Source organism: Odontomachus brunneus, unplaced genomic scaffold (genome assembly GCF_010583005.1).
Source record: "Odontomachus brunneus isolate Ranch 3 - 2012 unplaced genomic scaffold, Obru_v1 Obru_scaffold_038, whole genome shotgun sequence".
Taxonomy (NCBI): domain Eukaryota; kingdom Metazoa; phylum Arthropoda; class Insecta; order Hymenoptera; family Formicidae; genus Odontomachus; species Odontomachus brunneus.
Window position 1 is genome coordinate 2436621 of NW_022639488.1, and position 23527 is coordinate 2460147.

General features: G+C 39.4%; 1 protein-coding gene across 1 annotated transcript in view; it reads right to left on the reverse strand.

Annotated features, from left to right (window-relative positions):
- The window catches only part of LOC116844005, a 493975-nt gene extending 470939 nt beyond the window's left edge, over positions 1 to 23036 (reverse strand). Inside the window, exon 1 of the mRNA XM_032815042.1 lies at positions 21280 to 23036. Coding sequence (XP_032670933.1) covers positions 21280 to 21318 — 39 coding nt within the window. The 5' untranslated portion in view covers positions 21319 to 23036. The remainder of the gene's footprint in view (positions 1 to 21279) is intronic.
- Positions 23037 to 23527: the final 491 nt, after the last annotated feature.

Below are 23527 nucleotides of genomic sequence, written 5' to 3' on the forward strand. Positions count from 1 at the left end.
CAAAAAATCGTTATAATAAGCGTTGATTTATATATTTATACATAAATTTAATTAATTTAATAAAATCTTATATAGTAAGGTAGATTTCTTCTTTTAATTGTACTCCTTTATAATTACTCAAAGTTTATAATCTTTCATGATTTTATTTATTTAATAACAATCAACAATCAAAAAAATTTTACTATAAAAATTTAAAGATAACAAAATGGAATTGCGGGATTTTGTAGACCTCACCTCATTAGCTCAGGGTTAAATTAACAATAAAAGTACGAAAAATATAATTTTTATTAAAATTATATCATTTTATTAAATTATATTATCAAAAAATTACATTACTGTGTTAATCACAACATATATGGACAAAATGTAAAACGTTTATATCGATTGAAGAAGTGGCGTAGTGTCTAAAGCAGATTCATAATTCAAAGGTGCCTCAGGCAGAGTTCAAGTTCGAGTCCCACCAGTGTCAGTGAGAATTTTTAAATGTGATGTAGCATTGGAATCAAGTATTCTAAAGTTCAAATAAAATCAGCAAGCGCGCGCTGTGACTTTTATGAATATATAGTTTCTATTAGAAAAAAAATAGTATATATTCATACATAAAAGAATATTTTTTCTACTTAGACGTGTCCAGATAGGGCCTACATAGGCGTGCCAGAATAGAACCTCGTCAGATTTACAAATCAGGCCTTGACTTACATCTCTGCAAAATCTACCAGGGTTTGCTTGAATGGCGTCTAGATAGAAATGGGGAAAAACTATCTAGGGCCTTTACAAGCCCTCTTTTAAATTCCTACCCGAGTATGAACAGGAGATGTAACGTATGTAACTTGCACGATACGGGGTATCGCCGTGTGTTCCTCAACGCGGAACCCGGACCGAGGAAGAAAACAGTCATTTGTAGCCTACGGTAGTCCCGGTAACGAGAAGTCCGAGGATTGTCAATGCGAAAGGGCTTATAAATGGCCGCGGTGGTACGTATGTACGATTACTGCGCAACATATCGGTGTAGGGGTGCAGCGATGTTGGGCGCGGATAATTACGCAACCGGTACTCGGCCACACAATGAAATATCATGTCATCGTGAGCATTACGAAACACGCATCCACGAGAGGCACTTAACCCTCGCGATCGGCGATGCCGATGCGCCGGCCGATCACGTGCGATTCATTAACGCACGCGTCTTCTCTTATTCAGTTATCTCAGCCATTTCGCGCGTCAATAACGCCCTTGAGGAGACGGATGACTAAGGTAAACAAAACTCCTGTCAATTATCCGATATTGTGCATTGTGGGATCTCCTCGACGCACAAAGGCAAAATTGTACAAAAAGTTATTTATATAAAGTTAAATACAAAAAGATGAGATGATTATAAAGAGCGCGTGAATATGCAAAATACAGCGATGGCGAATACAGTGCGCGACGAGAGACGAACTTTTATGTCGTATGCATTCGGAATACACGGAGAGAATCTTGTAGTTTCATATAAATTCCTTTCAATTTCACTATATTTTTACACTGAGAGAAATTATCCGATAAAAAATTAACAAACGGATATTTCCGATCAAAATACCGATGAATTTTTTATCCGATCCATCCGATAAGAAATATCGGTTCATAATTCTTTTATCGGTTTATCTGATGAAATCAGATGTCGTTATGATCGGAAGTATCCGATTAAATCGAATATCCTGATCGCATATAAAAACTGGTTGAAATTTGTTCGGAAATATTCGTTACAAAATTTCATAGTAGGTTTTACTATAAAATTGTCTCCGTATACATTGCAGAAGGCACGCAAGAAGGCCCGAGCAGCGAGGCCCAAAATAATTTTCAAATGTTAACGCGTACGGAGCAGCTAAAAATACACTAGAAAATACACTAGAAACCTATAATATTCCCGACAATTAATTCAACCTGATCACAACGTTGCAAGAGACTCGCATAATGAGCGGAGCATGCAAAACAAGAAGGCGCATTCCGTCGCGGTGCACTATATAGTCATCAATTACGGATTACGATACAGGACGAACGCGTTGCTACGACGCGCGCGCACATGAAACAATAAATAATCTCTATTACACGCGCGCATGCGATAAATCAATGCCTATCTCGACCAGGGGGCGCACAAGACGCATCCCCGAGAGGCCCAGGACGCGCCTCTCCGCCGGGGAGAAGGAGAGCAACATCTTTGACAAGGTGCGCGCCGAATCGCAGCGAGAAGGTGCGCGATTAATCTTCGTATACTCTCGCATTGCGCGCGGGTTCGTCGTTGGCGCGATATCGGCAACAATGTTAATTAGTCCGTGGGATAATTTATACCCGTGGCGTCGTATCGGCTTCGGAAGCGAAGCGGATTACCATAGGAAAGGGCAGAGCGGAGGCGCGGAGACGTTGAACGTAAATCACGGGCGAGACGCTACGTATGTATGGAGAAACCCGGGCTCTCCTCCTCGTCTCGCTCGAGAGCATCGCGCCGGTTAAATATTGAATGAAGATCCCGGGTGCGCGCGCGCTCGCCCATCTTCGTGTATCAACGCGTGCACGTGTGTGTGTATGTGTGTGTGTGTGTGTGTGTATACACCGAACACGACCAGCATGGCGGGCGATCAGCCTCCCGGTCGGTGTTACCGGTCAACGGAGCATACCACGGCGATAGCACCCACTTTATTACGGCGACCGTAAGTATGGGCGACGTATTTATCGAGCAGTGATTCGCACCGCTTACCTACCCCAACTAGAAACTCACGGGAAAATTACGAGCCTAACCTGGACCGGTGAGTGGCCAGCGTGAGGAACACAGACACAGAGACACGGGGGAGGGAATGCGGTGGCCGTCGAAGTAATATGTTGACTCCAAAGCGTCAAAGCTTCGATAGCCGCCCGATAAGGCACGATCGCTTATTAATGGGAAATGACTTTCCGTTCGTTAGTCACGCCAAAGAGACGGTTTCGTGATAGTGAATAATAATTAAAATCATAAAAGAAATTTATCTTGTCCGTTGTCTTGAAAGAAAGGGAAAGAAAATATGAGAACTTTACTTTAAAAAATGGCTTCTGTAGTCATAGCAAAAAATTGTCTAGATAGGAGAAATTGGCTAAGGTGGACAAACGACTAGCAAATACTGCGAAATCGTATGTGTTTTATATTTAATCAATAAAGATGACAGCGATAGAATTTTTATCTAAGCTATTTATTTCAATCTGAAATCAAGAAGAGAGAGAGAGATCTCTCTGTAGCTTCCATCCAGATCAAAGTCACTCACACTTATAAAAATTAACATTAACGTTATACATTAACATTATGAAAGAATTTAATAAAAAAAGATAGTTTCCTTAACTATAATTTATAGTAATTAATCTTTATGTAATTATAATTACAAATACTAAACTTTTTTCCTCATTATATAAATTCTACGTACCACAGAAAATTTTCTAACATACAAAAACAACGATAAATTTTAGTTGTGACATACAACTCTACTTGGGCCAGCAAAACATTGTTTCGAGGGTTTGAAACGAGTTGATTTTGAGTTATATCCGTACAATTTTCCATCGGGGAAAATCTTCCCGATCTGGAAAGCAATATCTCTGGGCGAGGCGCGGCGAATAAATCTTAACGCAACCCTTGGAAGAAATCAGGGCAGTTTGATAAATTCGTGCCATATCTATACGGGTTATCTTCACTTTTCCATAAGCGGCAAAGCATCAACCTCCCGGCGTCGTTAAAATCGCGTCTGGCTCTCGTCCAGCGATCGATAAAAGCTCTATTATAAGTAACTCGCGAGTGGCGCAGAATTTCATTCACGAAGCACGTACCGGACGTGTTATTACAGAGCGAGCCGACTGGCACGAATAACGCGGCAACCGGAGTCAAAGTTCGTCGTATCTCTGATTGATCTACATCGCGCGAATGCCGGTCTAACGGTTGGTAAAACTGTCAATTTATCCAGCCGTTTATATCAACAAGTTGTCATTGTAGATCTTAATTCAAATTCACCTGGCGTTACAGGAGTAAATAAATAGTAAACAACGACAGCGGCATGATAAACGACGATGGAGATCATGCATTATATTTTATCGTCGATCTGATTTTCGAGAAGTAAACAAACTTTCACGGAGGGATTTTATACGTAAACCTGTCTACAATAGGTGACTTTAAGTCTTAAGAAATTGACCAATCACAGTCAATTATTCTCCTCACATTTAACTGTGACTCAATTTCTTAAAGCTTAGAGCTTGAATTACCTATTCAGGACTCACATATCTCGCTTTAGAGACTCTCGTTTCTCGTCGATAGAATTCGATTTTCCGGTGCACATGCGCTATCTTCAACATCACGTGAATTCGATAGCTACGACTCTTTTGTCGGTTTGTAAACTTTTCAAATCGGGGGAAGAATCTCCGCAGTGTCGTCGTGTCGAGATCTCGCGCCCAAAGCAGTGTCTACAATAAGAACTTGAGTCATAAGACTTAAGTCTTAAGCCGTAAGAAATTGACTAAGATTACTTGACTGATCAATTTCTTACGACTTAAGGCTTAAAGCTTAACAAATTCTCCTGTAGATACCTCTTAAGTCAATAAGGAGAGTTGAACGGCTGAGTTAAGTTAGGTTAATGAAATGCGTGACCCCGGCGAGTTTTACAAAGCGTCGTTATTCGAGGGAGAAGGATTGCTTTGCTACGTGGTTGCAGTTCCCGCGGCTGCTGCGTGTCTGAGAGCAAGGGCTAAAAGTGTGGGACGCACAGGGGTGACGATCGATGCCAGCCCCACCCGTCAGGTGCAACCCGACGAGAAGCGGAGGCAGTGCCCCGATCCGTATGCATCCAACTATATTCGCGAGCATCTTTATGCATGACTTTTCATACATACTTTATAGATAATCTACGATGTGTATGAGAACATCTAGTGGTAGAAATTTATCCTTCAAATTTCTTGGAGTAGGCCCCTACTCAAAACGAGTGAAAAATAGCAGTACCTTCAAAAAGTGGTAGTATTTTTCTACGAAGCGATAGTGAAAATACCGCCGGAAATCGGTAAGAGTGAATGAACTCAAGCTTAGAATGGATTCTATACGAGCAAATGAAAGTAAATGTTTCAGTCGATTATACAGAGAGAATATTACTCTCATCGAGTAAATTCACCTCATCGTGGTATACCCTGGGAATATTGCAAAATAATTTATCAATATATATTTATTATCAATATATATTAGTGACTCTATAATAAGAGTCTGGTCACCAGAGGAATGCTGGCAAAATTCTTCGAGAGAGAAAGATATATATATATATATATATATATATATATATATATATATATATATATATTTTCTAGAGACCCTTTAAGAAATATATATCTTTCTCTCTCAAAGAATTTAGCCAGAATTCCTCTGATGGCAAGACTCTTATTTATAGGGTTTCTAATTATTTATATATAAATATATATTGATAAATTATTTTGCAATATCCCCAGAGTATACTACAATGAGGTGAATTTACTCGACGAGAGTAACATTCTCTCTGTGTAATCGACTGAAACATTTGATTTCATTTACTCGTATAGAATCCACTCTAAGCTTGAGTTCATTCACTCTTACCGATTTCCGGCGGTATTTTCACTATCGCTTCGTAGTAAAATTAGGAAATATATATCTTTCTCTCTCGAAGAATTTTACCAGAATTCCTCTGATGGCCAGACTCTTATTATAGGGTCTCTAATAAATAATTGATCTATGACACCCTCTATCTTCAGAACTATAAAACTATAGATATATAAAAAAAAAAAATATATATATATATATGTATATATATGTATATATATATATATATATATATATATATATATATATATATATAATGAACTTACTTATTATTATACTCAACGAAACCTCTCATTTGAATTATTGCTCAATATAGATTACAAGGAAACGTTTTTCTAACTTTGGGCCTTCTGACAAACTAAGGCCCATACAGGAAAATGAATATTACCACGGTTTTTCTCATCAAAATCTGAAGGAAATAGGTGAAAATCACTCTAGTCATGTCGATAGTGTTCATTATGAGTGTTTATCAGATTCACTCTTCACTTTCGAGTGAAGATATTCGTATCTACGTATGTATTACAGGTAAGTTATATATTCATTGTTTGACAACGATTACGTATTCTTGGTGCTGCCAAAGGCGAGATCACAAAGGAAGAAAATTACCAATACTTATTTCTATTTGCTCTCGCTCCGTAGACCTTGCTCAATAGGCGTAACTCATATATCGTATCGCTACATTATGTTAGCGAAACGTTAGCCGACGTCATCGGCTCGCTCCTCCTATGTATTAAGGAATATTTTAAGAAGGTAGGGAGCGTTGCATGAAAGGAGACAAGCGAAACAAGCTTGCTTGAACGCGAGTGACAGCGAGAAGAAATCCACGAGCGAAGCACTGCTATTTGTACTCATAAATGCGAAGGCGTGGGCGTGGGCCGTAAAAAATATGTTGACAGTGCCATTAGGCTGGCACGCCGCTCGGTTGCCCCGTGTATTTACCGAGCCTCGTAAAACCATCGAATTAGTCCGGGAAGCTGAGTAAAAATCAGAAGCGTTTACCTTCCACGGTTTAAGAGTCGTTATGCTCCTCGCGCACAGTCCTCCCGCAACTTCCGCGGCTCGTAATTCCTCCCCCATCCCGGCATCTTCTAAAATTACCCTGCGCGTCACATGGTCTTCGATCGACATGTCTGCGATGCCAGACACGTCGTAATTACTAACGGGGTTAAGAGAGAGAGAGAGAGAGAGAGAGAACGCTGTTAACAGCACCATCAAAACCCCTTGACAAATAATCTCCCCGTTCCGCAAGCAGTTTTCACAAAAAACGTTTTCCAAATTCCGCAAACATACTAACTGGAAATTTCAAATCTGCTACACTGGGAAGAAAAATATCTAAGAAATAAAAAATATTTATTCAGTTAGTTTTAATAAAATATTTACTTATACTAATATAAAATATTTTTCAAATAAGAAAATACACATTTTCTTGAAAACTTGGGGAAATCTTAGTTTTTCACGAAATTAATTATTTATTCAAAATTTTCAATATTTTATAAAAGATTTAAATAAATATGTTAGCATCCATCAAATAAATATTTACTATTCTTTAGATATTTTTTACTCTCAGTGTATAAGTCTCCAAAATTATATCTTTTAATGCTCTTTGGGCTACTCAACACATTAACACATAACTATGCTAGAAAAATAGAAAAATTTCGTTTCGCTTTGTCTATTTTTATTACGTTCATTTCTTTAAACGTTCTTTGTTTCTCGAGATTTTTCTTAGGCGCTTAAAATAGTTTACTCGCAATATAATCTAAGGGCCTTCGCACACAAATTGCCGTAACCGTAACCATAATACGTAAAATTAAGCTAAAGAACCTATTAGAATATTGCTATAGATTTATGTATTCCAAAAGTCTATAAAAATGTCTATAATCAAGTTTTATCTTACGCAGAAATTTCAACCGCTTGAAATCTAGTTATTTTTACGTAAGATAAAACTTGGTGTCACTTTTATAGTCTTTTGGATTACTAACTACATAAATCTATAGCAATATTCTGATTAGTTTTTCAGCTTAAGTTTACGTATTATGGTTACGACGTTATTATGTGCGAAAGCCCTAAAGCACAGTTACAAAACAAATGTGCGACGCGCGAGAATATCAGAACAAAATTGGCAAGAAATGTAAACAATCCTCTCTTGCCGTTGCCAACGGTCGTCGCTCATCAATGAAAGCCGGGCGGGCACAAAATTAAAAACACTCGGGACCTTCAAGCCGGTTTCAAAGTTACCTTCGTGTATCTCGCGAATATCTTCAAATTTAGTTGCGCGCCAGCGAGCGACACAGGTGCCACGTGTCGGTACGTTATTTCCTCTACAGTCAAAACATTCGCAACCAAGACAGTCAAATTTACCTTTGTGCCTCGCGGACTTTTACGGATGTTTCCATTCAGTGTCGAACTGGCGAACGACGCGTATACAACGAAATCGCGTATACAACGGAACCGCGTATATCGTGCGTCATCTGTTCTTTCTCTCGGACAATTAGACGATTTCGTCAGTGTTCTGAGACACTTAGGATTAGATCTATTAGATGCTACATATGCCTTGTGACGCCATATGGACCAATCGTCGCTTTAAGCGCTTCAAAGAATTTATAGCGTCTAATGGATTGTTTCCTTAATTAGTCTCTCGTCGGCATTGTATTATTTAACACGTGTACTCAAGTCGAAATTTTACCCCTATTTTCGACCTGAACTTTTTAACATCTATATATTCTAAAGGAGTGTATATTTGATACACGTAGAAACTGAAGAAGAATTAAATCCTACTGAACAAAATTAGTAGATTAAATACAATCAAAGTTAGGTTGATATAAGTGAGGGTGATATTGATAGACTTCAGAATATCAAAGATGTTAAATGGAATATTGAGATTAAAAGTAAGATCAAAATTTCGACTTTAGTACTTTCGATTAAATCGTGTCTACGCGAGTGTCAGTGTCAGTGCCAGTGCCAGTGTCACGAAGGAGCAGCTAGGAATAGAGAAGCTAGGAGAAAGACGCAGGATACCGAGACGCCAGCAACAACGCATCATACATTTCCAAGGTATGCCAAACCATTTTTCGTATCTAACAAAAGTTTCCGTTTCTAACGGACATTACCGAGACGAATTTACCGAGAATAAAGAAATACTCGAGTCGAAATTTAGGCTGACATTCATAGTTCGTCGTCATTCGACGTATAATTAATAGCTTCATTGATCTCCGATCAATCAATTGTCTGCACTTCTTATATCACTTCATTCAAAAAATATACATTGATTCAAACAGTGAATAACGGTACATGAAGACGAATCCGTAATTAATTAATCGTATTCTCAATCAAAGATCTTGTATAACTCACAACCCTATGAATGTTGACCTTAGAATAAAACATAAATTTTGCAAGTGTTTATTTTCACGTCTAATAATGCTCGTTGGTCCAAGATCGCAATCTTATTTATATCTGTCAACGCTTTTTTCAATTTTTGCTTAGATTCGTTATTGTATGGAATCCAAATTATAATCACTATTAAAGAACAGTAAGCATTATTGGACACATAACTGTTATTTCTGTTTTTACAGCTTTATATCAGCTCTTTTAAGAGCTACAAATCTCATCAAAACTTCTATTAACCTTTTCAGTGGTGATTTAAAATGACTTAAATTATTTAAAATGGCGGAGTTCTTTTTTAATAAACATATATAGATCTCTTTTCTCTCTATAGCTATTTTCTTTGAAGAGAATTTGGAAAGATAGAATTAGTAATTTAAATTAATCAAAAAGAATTTAATATTTCACTACAAAAAATAACTTTTCCGGATATACCACTGAAGAAGTTAAAAAAAAGAAAAAAAAGAAAAAAGAAAAATTAGGAAAAGATGAGATTGTGTCTTGTTCTTTTACCTACTTGCCTAATTTAACCTAATCCTTATTGAATAATTCAACGTCTGCTTATCTACATAAATTTCGTTTGAATATAGCCATACTTCGAATTACAAATCGCGTGATTAATACATTAACGTACGATAACGCTACCTCTCATTCATTGTCAATTATAGTATACATGTAACGATCAATTATAGTATACGATGTAACGATAGACTATCGAGCAATTATCGAGCGATAGTGATTATGGCAGTTTGTTTTCAGCCATGGGAAGTTATCTTTTAAAGTAATCTCCGGTAGTCTCACATATGAGTAGCACACGCGTTATTGCCATAATTTCCCTAACTTCTTCCATCGCACTTCTTAGAGAGAATTCATAGTAGAAAAGAAAATTCACTTGGTAAAAATGTAAAAAACGGAAAGCAGAAGCCAATAAAAATTCGTACTAGTAGTAAAGTAAATACTGAAAAATTTAGAGAGTGTGGCCAAAATTCTATTAAAATATACTGCGATAATCAAGTATTAAATAATTAAGGAAGCATTAAAATAAGTCAAAGTATATATAAATAAAATTTAGAATAAATAATTAAGAAATGATTAAAATAAAAGTAAAGAGTAATTAGAAATAAATATAAAGTTTAAATATGAAATAATTTTTGAACGAGTACTTCGAGCTTTCTTAAAGTGGAGAAAACAGCAGAAAACAACCATCTACAGCATCAAGGTAGGTCAATAACTTATATCTCTGGATTCTTCATTGACCCTTCAAGTTGGATGGAATTTGAAGGGTCAATGACGAATCAAAATTTCGACTCGAGTAATCGCTATTAGTAGGTCCTTTATATCGCTAAAAAATGTTTTGCTGGTCCAAGTCGAATTCTATCACAGTTATCACATAAATATCACAGTTAAAATTCACTGCTGCTTTTTGTATATGCTAGAAAAATATCTGTGATACACAGAATTTACAGCAGCAATGCTCTCTAGCAATATCTGCTAGCAAATTTGGATAAGTGTAAATATTATATATTCCTTTGTCTCTCGTCGCTGGTCTTTTTTATCTACCACAGCCACTTCCATAAGAAATGTGACTGTCCTTAACTTGAATGGTCGTCACAGAGAGACTTTCCTGCTAAATTGCACAAATAGTTCAAATAGAAATTCCGTCTCTATCATCTTGATTAAATACGAAACATGCGATATCGCAGTGTTTGCTAGTCATTTATCTACCTTGTTAAATTTCTCATATCTAGATTACTTTTACTATGACTGCAAGACAATTTTCCTTTGAGTGTGTAAGTTTCCAGATAGAGAAAAAATAAGTCACGATTTGTAATATCTGACAATAGTCTTCTCTGTGCAGACGCTTTACCTCGAAGTATTTAGCTGGTCCACAAGTTCGACGATATTTGCAAACGAGACTTGCAGACTTAAAATCGAAATTTCAGTTCGGGTATTCTCTGAGCGGGACAGACAGACGGGACTTAAATAGCTATAACTGCGGGGACGATTATTGATTTTGAACTGCATCGACCCTCCTTTTACCCTCGCCCGCAGTGCCGGGCAACGGACGATTCCGTTGGCCTACTTTAAGACCGCGCGAGCACGTCGTCGTTGTCGTCATGACGTTTTTGCAGTCGCGACTAGCGGGCTGTCTCGCAATTCACTCGACAGCCCACGGAAAAAATTAGCTCGCGCGTTGACGCGGAGCGACGTTCGTCCATGTAATAACGCGTGCCTGCCAAGCAACGTCCATTTCCATCGATTTTACTGCGCCGCCATATCAGGTCACGTATCGCGAAATTATGATCTGGAATTTTCGCACGCGCATAGCCGACGCGAAACGCACATAGGCCAAGGTGAGCGAGCGAATTCCAATTTGTGGTATAGATCGCGGACACGCGATAAGTTTTCCATTACCGCGTTTTTCATGAGCGCGTGCGTTTCGCATGCAATGTCAACTGTATCGCGGTTCTCAAGTTTCGCGTAAAAGACGTCTTTATTCAGCATTGTCGGGAAGCGGGAACGGCGGCTTCTGTTTCCTGCCTTCAATCGGACGACGTCGCGATTTGAATACCGCACCATCAACAAGCCATAACGAGAGACAGAGACAAAGACCTGCCCGCCACGCGTGTAAGGTAGAAGTACCAATGTCTGGACACTAATAACACTGATATTTAATTCTGAATCGTCCTTATTGTTTTGTTTTTGATGTACATATAAATACCCGAATAAACTCACGTCTGTGAAACTGACACGACGTTTTACAAATTTAAAAAAAAACAATGATAGTTCTATTAACAATTTTCATAATTCTAGAGTTCTAGTTAGAAAACAAAAAGAGTTCCGTATTTTTAATACCAAAAAACGTCGTACTAACTTCGCGAACCTAGCACGACACTTTTGCCCCTCTAAAGTACAAAAAATAAATAAATACCACTACTTTTAGCAAGAGTTTCCGTCAGTTCTGATCGAATTCTATCAAAACATTCAATTAAGAAAAATAATTACAACAATTACAACAATTATAACAATACGCTTTTTTCATAACCTATTCCGATTCCATTTATATCACACTTATAATCACATAGAGAAATAATTACTAGAAATTATGATTAGTTATAAGAAAAATATTATTTTATTTTTATTTATTAAATTCTACTATGTTATTAAATTCTATTATAATATTAGTAGATAATAATCTTACATATATGTTTTTTACTACTACCATTTACATTTCAGAACAATCAAAAATTTTGAGATAAAAAATAATTAATTTTAGTTAGATAAACCTTTTTTTCTCTGTATAGAAAAATTGAATATATATATATATACTTTATGTTGAAAGTTTAAATATTCCTACTTAAGAATCAAAACAATAAGAATTTCCAGAGTTATTAGCGTCCAGACATTGGTACTTTTACTTTACGAGACGTGCGAGTAAAGGCTCGCGCGCCTTACATCATTCAATTTGCACGTGCGCATAAACTCCGTCCGGGACGAGCCTTAGAAAACGGCATAATATGGAATCTGAGCTTGATATCTCCCCGAATGGAACTTTCTCCGCTCGCCCGATATTTGATTAATTAATGTTCGACACGTGTCGTAAGGCGACTTTCGTTCGGAGCACTTTTCTATGGGACTTACGTGATTTTCCTTCACGATCGATAACTCAGATTCGTGAATGAGGAAACGCGGTAGCTGTATACCGACAATTTCAGACCACGGTACTTCGTTTTACGTGCTTCCTCGCCTGTTGAGGAACACTTCGCTCGGGAGTACGAGAGATATTCGTAGGATAAATATCGCGCACGAGTTGAGCAAACAAGAGCGTTTCAACACGGCACCGTGTAAAAACGCGCGAAATGGTCACGCTCGTTGGCTCGGACGCGAAGCTGAAGACAGCGTGGGAAAGTGGTGAAGGCGTGGGGTCCTCAAGGCGTGCCTCCGCTCCTGCGACTCGCGAGAGACCCGCGGAGAGACGTGAGATCGATTTATTGCTCGTTGTGTGCGACGGTCGGCACTCTTCTGCGAAATGTCGTCGCGATGCCGATGGGGTAGCGAGCGATTGAACTCGCACGGAATACGAATAAAAATACGACGTCCTGTCATCTAAACGCGCGGATGATTATTTAGCCGACGAAACGTGCTCAAATGTCAAGCTGTAAGATAAATCCAACAAATCGATCATAACGGGAAACCAGAGTTAAGGGGAAGTTCTAGTTTAGACAGCCGAAAAATAGATTTTTAAGAATTTTTTTCAAAGAAAAAGGTATCAATATAAGCTTTTAGTCGTGATATTTATCATTGTTTCGAATACAAAAGATTTATTATTGTTTCAAATACAAAAGATTATTATTGTTTTTTAAGATTGAAATCTTTAACTGATGAACAACATTACAGCTCGTGAAATAATTTTGAAACAAATGGGATCAGAAAATTTAAAAACTATATTAAATTAAAGTAAACATATCTTTTGGAAAGTTTCCAAAATTAATGTATTTCCAGGATAGTAAATTAAAAAGGAAAAAGAGAAAGAGAAAATTATTCACAATTTTGAAGTTATTTTATTGTTTTGAAGCTATTTTATTTATTGTTTTAAAGCTATTTTATGTAATTTTGACTTTCCACGTATAACAATGGTTCATTTTCCAGCAAATTTAATTTTTAAATTTCTTTATCCTATTTGTTTCAAAGTATTACACGAGCTGTAATATTGTCCGCCATTTAGGAGCGTCTAACAACATCACGCTGAGCACAGAGAATCTAGACTGAATTTCAATTTTGTTTTGATAAAAAAATAATGTTTTGTACTTGGAAACAACGATAAATGGATGGTCAACACTCTCTCTAAATTGATACCTTTATTTATTTCTTTAAAAGAATTCGTAAAAACCTTCTATTTTTCGACTATCTAAACTAGAACTGCCCTCTAATTGCGTTTACCCGCAGTGAATATTCGTTCACGCGGAAAATCATTCTACTTGCGAGAACACGTATCAATCGTTCATTGACAGAAAAAAATGGTTGATCCAACTAAAATTATAGTTATATGTGGCCACAATCATATTTTTTGCAGTAAAATGGCAATAGCATATGATTGTAATTACAGATGTCAAACTTTTTTTTTCAGTATTCATTCGATCACAGTTTCCTCGATTTTTCTTCAGCGTGACTTCACGACGCGTTACATCGATAATGTCAATGACATCGAGCGGCACGCTTAAATGTCGCGGTTGGGATTTTCGCGGGAAAATCGGCTATGCTAATGGGACCCGGTGGCATTTGGCCATACGTCTATTACGTGAAGTATCTCGTCTCACGAAGTCAATTACACGGATAATTAAAGTCGCGCGAGTAAATCATCGTACACTTGACGCATTCAATGCAAATCATTCGTCTGAACCGCGGAACGTAGATAATCCATTAATGCACGTATGAATGTCACTGTGGATCGCGCATAACTCGCCCGGCTTAAAGTCTCTCACCGTCGCCAAGGGTCGGTTTTATCGATGGCGATAAAACGCACCGATAGCGCCGAGAAGGCGCTTAGACAATGCGGCAACAGAGACGACGACAATGGCGATAGTGACGGTGGCGGCGAAGTCAAACGAAATTTCATGTTTAAAAAAAGGTTGCCGCTTCGAAATTCCAATCGATTTCGATGCTTTCCTTTTTTAATGAAAGCTGAACGAAATTTGGAACAATGAGCCAGATTTTTGTCTTTTGCTTCTCTTCTTCTAAATCAGACAAAGAAGTTAGAAATGTTATTCAGAATGTTATTCAAACAGTATATATAAATAACTCATTTCATATCTCATTTAATTTTATATTAAGCACAAATGTTGATATTAAAATTAAATATTCAAACCCTGAGTGAATAGGCTTGAAAAAGTCATACAGCCTGACATAGTCTCGCTAAACTTTATCTTAACCTAACAAACGAGATAAATAAAATAGCTTATTTTAGTAAATAAAACCTACCAAATTAAGTAAGATTAAATTATTACCATCAAGTAATCAATTTTTTCTTTAACTATTGTTCTTCAAGTAACAAGTTTTGACATTTATCAGAATTGTTTAATCGAGAAAAATTTCTAACTTCTTTGTATCTAATTTAGAAGAAGAGAAACACAAAAGGCACAAATTTAGCTCGACGAAGTTGTTCTAAATTTCATCAGCTTCCATTAAAAAAGGAAAGCATCGAAATCAAATTTCAAGACTATGGCCTTTCAAGATTATGGCCTTTTTCTTTGGCGAACTCCATTACGTGCGTCGAAATATCGCGATCGACCGGAGGTGTAGTACAGATAATTACTGGAGACGCGAGAAAAGTCCGCGGGGACAGAAAGCCGGACGCATTGACGCCTGAAATTTAACGCCGGCCGCGGTAACGCCTTCTTTCTGTTATGCAAATCTTGCGAATGTGTCCGCGCCCGCACACGATCGGTCGATCTGTCGGTCTCGCGCAGGTAGTACCGCCGGCGGGCGAAACGCGCAAATATGCCCATACGTGCTTAACACGACGAGCAAATACACACACCGGTCGCCCGCCAAACGAAGCACGACGCGCTGCTATGCCGTCGCCGTTCGGAATCCCGTCGATCATGCGCAACTCAAAAAACGCTCTTGCAGTCATAGTGAAAACGATCTAGATACGAGGAATTATCTAAGACGGACGGATGACTAGCTAAAAACACGATATCGCGTATATGTTGCGTATTTAATCAATATAGACGACAGAATTTCTATCCCAATTATTTGTGAAGTTTAGCAATCCTCTCCGCGGCGCCCATCCAGAGGTACTTGAAAACTTCACCGACAAAATATTAACTTTTTCCTGCAAAACTTACGTCGCATTAGTCACACAGAATTACAAATGCTTTCGCATAGTGTATCTGCAAAAATGAACTGGAATATTGTTCAATATGTGGCGAAAATAAAAAATTTCGAAACTGACATTTCGAGTTGTCAGTTAACGTCTTTCGATTAAAGCCCGTCACATTTCTCATGAAAATTGACTGTGATAGACAAAGAAGGTTAGTTACAAGAAATAAAAAAATGTACAATACTCGCACCCACTTAATTTGACTTGCAGATATTGCTGGAATGCTCCTGCTATAAATTCTACGTGCGCTAGAGACAATTTTCTGACAGATGCAAAAAATTATAATTTTAAAAATTTAACTTTAATTTTATTAAATCATATGTCTATCTCTGTCTAATTTTTGAAGAAGAAACAAAGACGAACATATGAGTTAACTTATCAAGAGGAAAACTCAGCTCTTAGAATTCTATCTGAACCAGCAAAGCGTTTCTTTTCAGTGAGCGACCTGTCGGCGTGCGCGGTTACTTAATCACTGAACGATTGTTAATTGGAAATCGCTCCAACCGCTCCAACGACACCACGCACCTTCGCCAGAGTCCTGGACGATCGAGATCCGGAATCGCCGGAATGTCGACTTGATCTCCAAAGACTCTAGACTTTATCTTGTACCATCGGTTCATGCTAATGCGCTTTCAATTAGAGCGCCCTGCCCACGTAAATTGACATGCTTTTAATTAGATCGCCTTGCCCCTTCGTGGATATTTCTCTACCACATATCAATCTATCTTTACAAGCTGTAGGAATTTGCTCACACAGCACGTAATAAATTACACGAAAAGAATATTATAGCTTGTTTCCATATAAATTATTTTTCATTTTATTCCTCTAATAGTGCAGGAATAGGCTGTCAGTAAGATCTATCTTGCTAACGAACATAGTAAACTTTTCTAGTATCACCATTCCAGTTTCTAAAATGTCAGTAGCAAAATTTACATACGAAATGTAAGAATACACCCAAAAAGAAAAACTGTAGATGACATTTTCTATAATCTCATAGCTCCCTAAAGTAATCTCTAGAGCGAGAACTTTTACCGGAAAAGTATTGCTCTTTTAATTTTTACGATAAAATTCTTTTTACGTATATATTTTTAACTTTTGCTGTAAATACTGCGAAAGGAGAAGCAATTCCCATGCATCGACATAACACTCGATACACAGCTACTGTTCTCGAGCTAAGGCCCGGGGATGGCTTCGAGCTTTCGTTTCATCGGTGGAGAAGCATGCCACGATGAGACGATATGCGTGCGCCTACGCCGTCGCGTTTTTTTCACGTTGGATCGCACGACGTGCAAACAACTCGAAATTCCCATTAGCGGCCGATGCTCGTAGTCACCTTCGGCGCATACCGCCGAGAGAAGCGTTCGAAGGTAGATTGTACCCGGACGAGAAGAACACGGTGCGCCAAGAGTGGCGAGTGTGTACGATCGCTGAAGATTACTTTTCCGAGGGCAACAAAAATTTCGGCGCAACGACTTGACATTCTAAGAATCAATCCAGCAGTACTGCTATGACTGCTAACGTACTAACGCTTTTAACATCTTCAAATATTTTCAATGTTTTTAGGCAAACTATTCCGAGTCGAAATTTTGGCTCTACGTTAACCCTACAAGTTCCATCGTTCAATGGTCCTTCAAATTGGACGGGATTTGTTGGGTTCGTGTAGAATCAAAATTTTTACTGGAGATATAGAGAATGCTTTTCAATCACAAACTGTTGATACACCGACTTCAATGATCTAAGCTTCTGAAATTAGATGGTGATAAAATTTTAATATTTGTATAAGTCCAAGATTTTATATATACATGGATAAAATTTTATATATAGTAAAAATTACTATAAAATATTTATAATAAATATTTTATAGAGAGAGAGAATATATATATATATATATATAATTAAAATATAGAATTTTATAGCTGAAACAGATAGATCAACATTCTGCAGTAGCTAACCATTCCTTTCATATGCACTACTTATATATTTTAGAAAATGAATCGTGCTGTTAAGGGGTTTGCTGTTTTCTTAGAAAACGTTGCTGTTTCTAGTGAAAGTTACTGTGTTCTTTACGCTGAAAAAAATGTTTGGTATTTGTGTAACTACAGTCACATATAGAAATAATTACTATAAATTATGATTTAAAAAAACACTTTTTTAATTTCTATTATAATGTTAGCCATAATAACCTTATATGCATGTTACCACTTTCGTGTTAGAACAATCAAAAAATATGGTTGGGGCCGAAAATAATTATAATTTTAGTTTAGATCAACCATCCTATATCTCAATGTAGCAAGATGTCTTACCGACATTGCTACATTATTAAACACAGTAAAATTTTGAAAGGAATTTATATAAAGAAAAAACCATAATATTCTCTTCATGTGAAGATGCCAGTTATCTAAAACTGAAGCACAAGATTGTGCACTTCGAGCTAACATGATGATGGAACTCGTGGCAGAATTTATATACCGTCAGAACACGATTAATGTGTTATATTCATACTCGTGTGAACTTCCTTTTCAAAGATAGGTCCTTTCGAGATCTCAATGATTATTGTGGCACTATTGCCGAAGTATATAGAAGTTAATGCGATGTCACGGTGTCATTAGGTGTAGGCTTTGATAAAAGCCGCGGAAATGACGGTATGCATTCGCTTAAGTGCAGCGTAATTTCCTACGCATCGACTCGTCTCGTTTACTCAAGTGACAAATGGACGGCGCTCGCAAGCACTTTCGAAGTCTATTATTCGGGATATGATCCTGCATCCATCGCAAAGTGTAGTGTTCATTTATCCCTTTATTAACCCTACACGATGATTATCGAGCGAATCGATCTGTCAGTTAACGAAAACTATCGTTAATCTTCTTACGTAGTTCGGCGGTCAAGAGAAGTCGTAGAATGATCATACGTATTTCGCAAAATTTCTTTATCGCGTAACTCTGGAGATGTTTCTGATTTGACTTGTGAACAATTACTTTCAATACTTATTGAGCAAAAATATTTTAGTGCCATTCTTGAATGTGCTCAAAAGATGTCTCGTAATTATCCAGTTAAATTTTAACCAAGAATGTAGGCTCTTCTTTAAACTTTTATAACCTACAATCCAATAACCAAAATATCGAGTCATTAATATATTTCACTGCACAAGGTAAATAAATGTCTCAGTAATTCAACATGTCCTAATGTGATTGAAATATTAATAATGTATTTGCATTTAATATTACTGAAAAGAGAGAGAAATTTGAAATTTTGTTAAAAGGTATTTCTTTGTATGCCAATTTGTAATATTATTTAATGAGCATGCAATCATTGAGCCTATATTATTCGATAATTAGGACTCATTTTTCAGTTCAATTATTTAATTCAACAGTCGACATTATTTAATATTTCATTGAAATTATAACTAATATTTATTACTTTATTTCTTATTATTTTCCGATTGCTAACAAATCAAAGTCGGTAATTCAATGTGGTTTTGTCAATAACTCAATCAATGATTTATTGAACATAAAACTGATCGTACTTCCTTACTGGTTCAATCATTAGGACATTTACCTCAAGTAATTTTTCTCCAGAAATAACGTTTTCAAGTTTGCAAAGAAAATTCGTCCCTTATTAAAAGAAAGATCCGGGACTTCTCGCGGATAAATAACGTGACCGCCAAACAATAGGTCTGTTCTTTTAAGCTGAACTAGTGTAATAATGCACTAGAACTTTGTTGCACTAGAACTGATGCAATAAGTTAGAATAAAACAAAATGTCTCGCTCTAACTTATTGCACCAGTGTGCAATAATGCACCAATTCAAACAGCTCAGCTAAAAAGAACAGACCTAATGTAACAAAGCGTTACAAGATGCAGCAGGATATCATGAGGATTTCTAGTTTCGCACGTGCCTGCGTGAAGAACACGAAAGGCGCTGAAATTCGAAAAACAATGGCCGTGTGTTCCGAACCAACGCGGATAAAAACGACGGAAATGACACTCCGAACATTCATCTCAAACCACTCACAGCGGGCTCTTAATTTCTCTCAAAAAGCCAATTATCCGCGTTTCCGGTCGTATCAGCCGTCGCGCTCTCTCGGTGACTAATGGATCGTCATTACAGCGGCACTCAATGTCTCTATTATTCCCAACTGTACATCCATCTCCGTGCGAAACCTAGCAGCTCGCGCCTCGCCGCTACGTACTTTCGCGCTAATCTTCGCGCGGGCCAATGAGTCGCTTTTTATGCGGACAGCGATTTATAATCGCGGCTTACGTTCGCGCCGGCTGTGTCTCAGAATTTGACTAATAGCACTCTTGACCCGCAGAGATACGCGTGTACTTGTTGTTCTTCGGTGTGATCACGCGGCGGCAGAAGCCAGAGAAATCGTATATTGTTTTTTGATGAAATAATCAATAACAGATTTTCTCATGAGAAAACATCACACGCTCTTGTGCGCGATATTTTTTTCTTTTCTTCGTGCGCACGTACGACCATCAGCCTGATACATCTCGCACCATAACAGATGTTCGTATAATCCGTTTAGAGCTACAAGTGTACGCAATGAGGATCCTAAAACTTGATCTATATGTTCTTTGCTTCTTGTTTCTTATTCTCTGTCCCGGCTTAAAGCCTGATCTACAATTTGCTCTTTGTTTCCTGCTTCTTTCTCTTTATCTCTTTCTAACTCAAACCTTAAGCTTTAAGCCAGAAAAAGATAGAAGACAAGAAATAGAACGCAAAGAGTATATTGTAGATCAGACTTAAAGCTTGATCTACAATTTATGTTATTTGCTACCTGTTTCTTTTTCTTTATCTCTTTCTGACTCAAACTTCAAACTAAAAAAAGACAGAAAACAAAAAACACGAAACAAAGAGCACTTAGGGGCTAAAGCCTAATCTCTATCTTTTTTTAGTTTAAGGTTTAAAGTTTGAGTCAGAAAGAAATAAAGAAAAAGAAACAGGAAACAAATAATACATTATAACATTCCAGCTTTAGAGCATAATGTGTTCTTTAGCTTGAATGAATGTGTTCTTTGCTTTTTGTTTTCTGCCCTTTATCTTTTGCATCTTTACTTTTTGATATACTGTTTTAAACTTGATCTACAATGTGCTCTTTGCTTTCTGTTTCTTTATTTTCTTCTGATTTAAACCTTAAGCTTTTAGTTAGAAAATAAAGAATGAAAAACAGGAAGCAAAGGGCACATTGTAAATTAAGCTTAAGGTTTAAGATTTGAGTGACATTATAGATGAAACTTTAAGCCAGAACAGACAAGAAACAGGTAACAAAAATTAAGCTTAAGGATTCGCCTGACTTCGTTCTCGGAGACGAAACGTCGGGACGATCGTCTGGACTGCAGAAACAAAGACTCGAGAAAGAAGAAAGAAATCGAGAGAGACGCGTTTAACACACTCGCGCAACGAGAGATAGTACCTTCTTCCGGCGTAGCAGCTTCCAATCGAAATGACTCATCCTGTCCGGCTCGTTAGCCTCTCCTCTTATCCTCGTCTCCTCCTCCGTCCGAAACCGTTCCTTACGTCCTTTCTAACCGTCGCAGCAGGACGAGAGCGAGTTCGTGACACCCTCCCGGTCGATTTATTCCCACGGCGTGTGCATTCGCGACGCGACTAGCTCTCGCTCATGCGTTTCAGCGGAGCTTACGACGGCGGCGGCGACGACGACGAGGAGGACGACACGATGAAGACGAGGATGACGACGAGGATGACGACGTGGACGAAGGGCAAAACGAGACGGCTCTCGGCGTCCCGGCATTGCCAACGGAACGACCGCTCTGAGATGCTCATTGTTCTCGGGCCGCGCGCCTGAGGATACGTGTCCTTGGCGTGGACAGCGGCATCCGCCCACCTTCGAACGCATGCACCGGGATACCTCGAAACCGACCGAGCGCGGGAATCCGCTCGCGGAGGAGAACGTCAAGGTCCTGAGAGCGGGGTTTCACGTTCGAGAGACGCTCCTGACAGACGGACGGACGGTTCCACGTCCGTGAGGAGGAGCACGGCCAAGTTCGTAGCCGGGGTCGCCCCGGGGAGAGACCTCCGCCCTTCTTTCACGGGGAATCGCGAAACGCAATCGCGAAGGTCTCTCGCGAGAAAGAGAGACAGGGAGAGAGATCCTTTTCGTCTCGTTGAGGAAAAAAAAAAGAAAAGGAAGAGGGAAAAAGGTCGCGTCGATCGCGAGTGCCGGTGCAGGACGCGTGGGGCCAGTCGCCGGTGTCAGCACGGCCGTCGTCCCGTCGAACGGCACCTTCACGTAGGATACACGACGCACACGCGTACACGAACGAGACCTGGTGAGACCATCGCGCGAGCGCGCCGCGAGATTACTTTGTAATTTTCAGGAAGATTTACACGGCACTTCGGGACGCCCGCGTCGGCGGCGGCGACGGCGATCCGGCGACGCCGAGAGGGCCGGCGGCCCCACCTCGCCGAGGAGGTATTCATGTCGGGTCCGTCCGGCGGCCTGCTCTCCGTGAAATCCGCATAGCCAGCTAACGCAAAACCACCTTACCGCCGTGCCGAGCGCAAGTCATTCAAACACTTCACTTCTCGCAGCGACTAAAGCCGCCCACTTGGCTCAAAAACGAGTCTCGGCGTCTCGCTCGCCCGAGACGTCGCGAAGACGCGGACCCGCCGCGCTGCCATTTCTCCCAGCCACCCCGAGAGAAAAAGAGAGAGAAAGAGGGAGAAAGAAGGGAAGAGAATAAGAGAAAGAGAGATCGCGTAGTAGCGAAAAATCCTGTCTTCTTGGTGAATCGCGCAAATTCCTCCGTTCTTCCGAGAGATGGGGATGATGCTCGGAATGATCGTCGGCGGAATCGAGAAGCGCGTCGACTTATCCAACTGCGTAGTCTTGCCGGCTCGTTTGCTCCAACCCCCAACCCTGCCCAGCCGGAGGAGCACTCAGCACGCGCACAAACACTCGCTCAACTCTATCGACTGACCCGGTTTTGCGAGCGGCGCTGTTCAACAACGTCGCAACGTGCCCGACGCGGATGCCGTCGCGGGTACCGTGCAGTGATCCCGAGAGCCGTGCATGAGCTTGCGAGGGCGGACGTCGCCGGCGACGAGGGTAGACGCATCTCGACGCGGAGGATGCAGGGCGGCGTACTGTCAAAATATCCGTCAGGCGATTCCGCAGAGCGGACGAGGACGCGCCGGGGTACACGGGCATGCGTGATGATGCTTCCCTCTCGACGCGCTCATCGTCGTCGTCGTCGTCGTTGTCGTCGTCGTCGCCAGCGTCGACACGAGAATAATCGAACTCCCCTCGGCGTCGACGGCTCTCGCGCGGCGGAGGCAGGCGGCCTGAATGAGAATAACGGCACGGCGTATATACACCGATCAGGCCGGACGAAGGCATTACACTCTCGTTTCTCTCGCACGGATGAATGACCGCCATAAAAATGGCGGACCACGGATGGATCGGTCCAGCGCACTGATACAGTTAGCGCTGCCTAGGGCGAGCGCAAGGAGTGTAAGAATAAAAAGCGCACGGATCAAATTGTGTCTGCACACGTGACTGCAAGAAGTCACTTTTTACCATGTTGAATTCACTCTCGCGTTGATATAGTGGGATAATAGCGCTGAGATTAGGTGGGATCGCTAATTGATTTGCCCATGCGCAGAGAGTATACAACGCGATAAACTCTCGGATATGATGA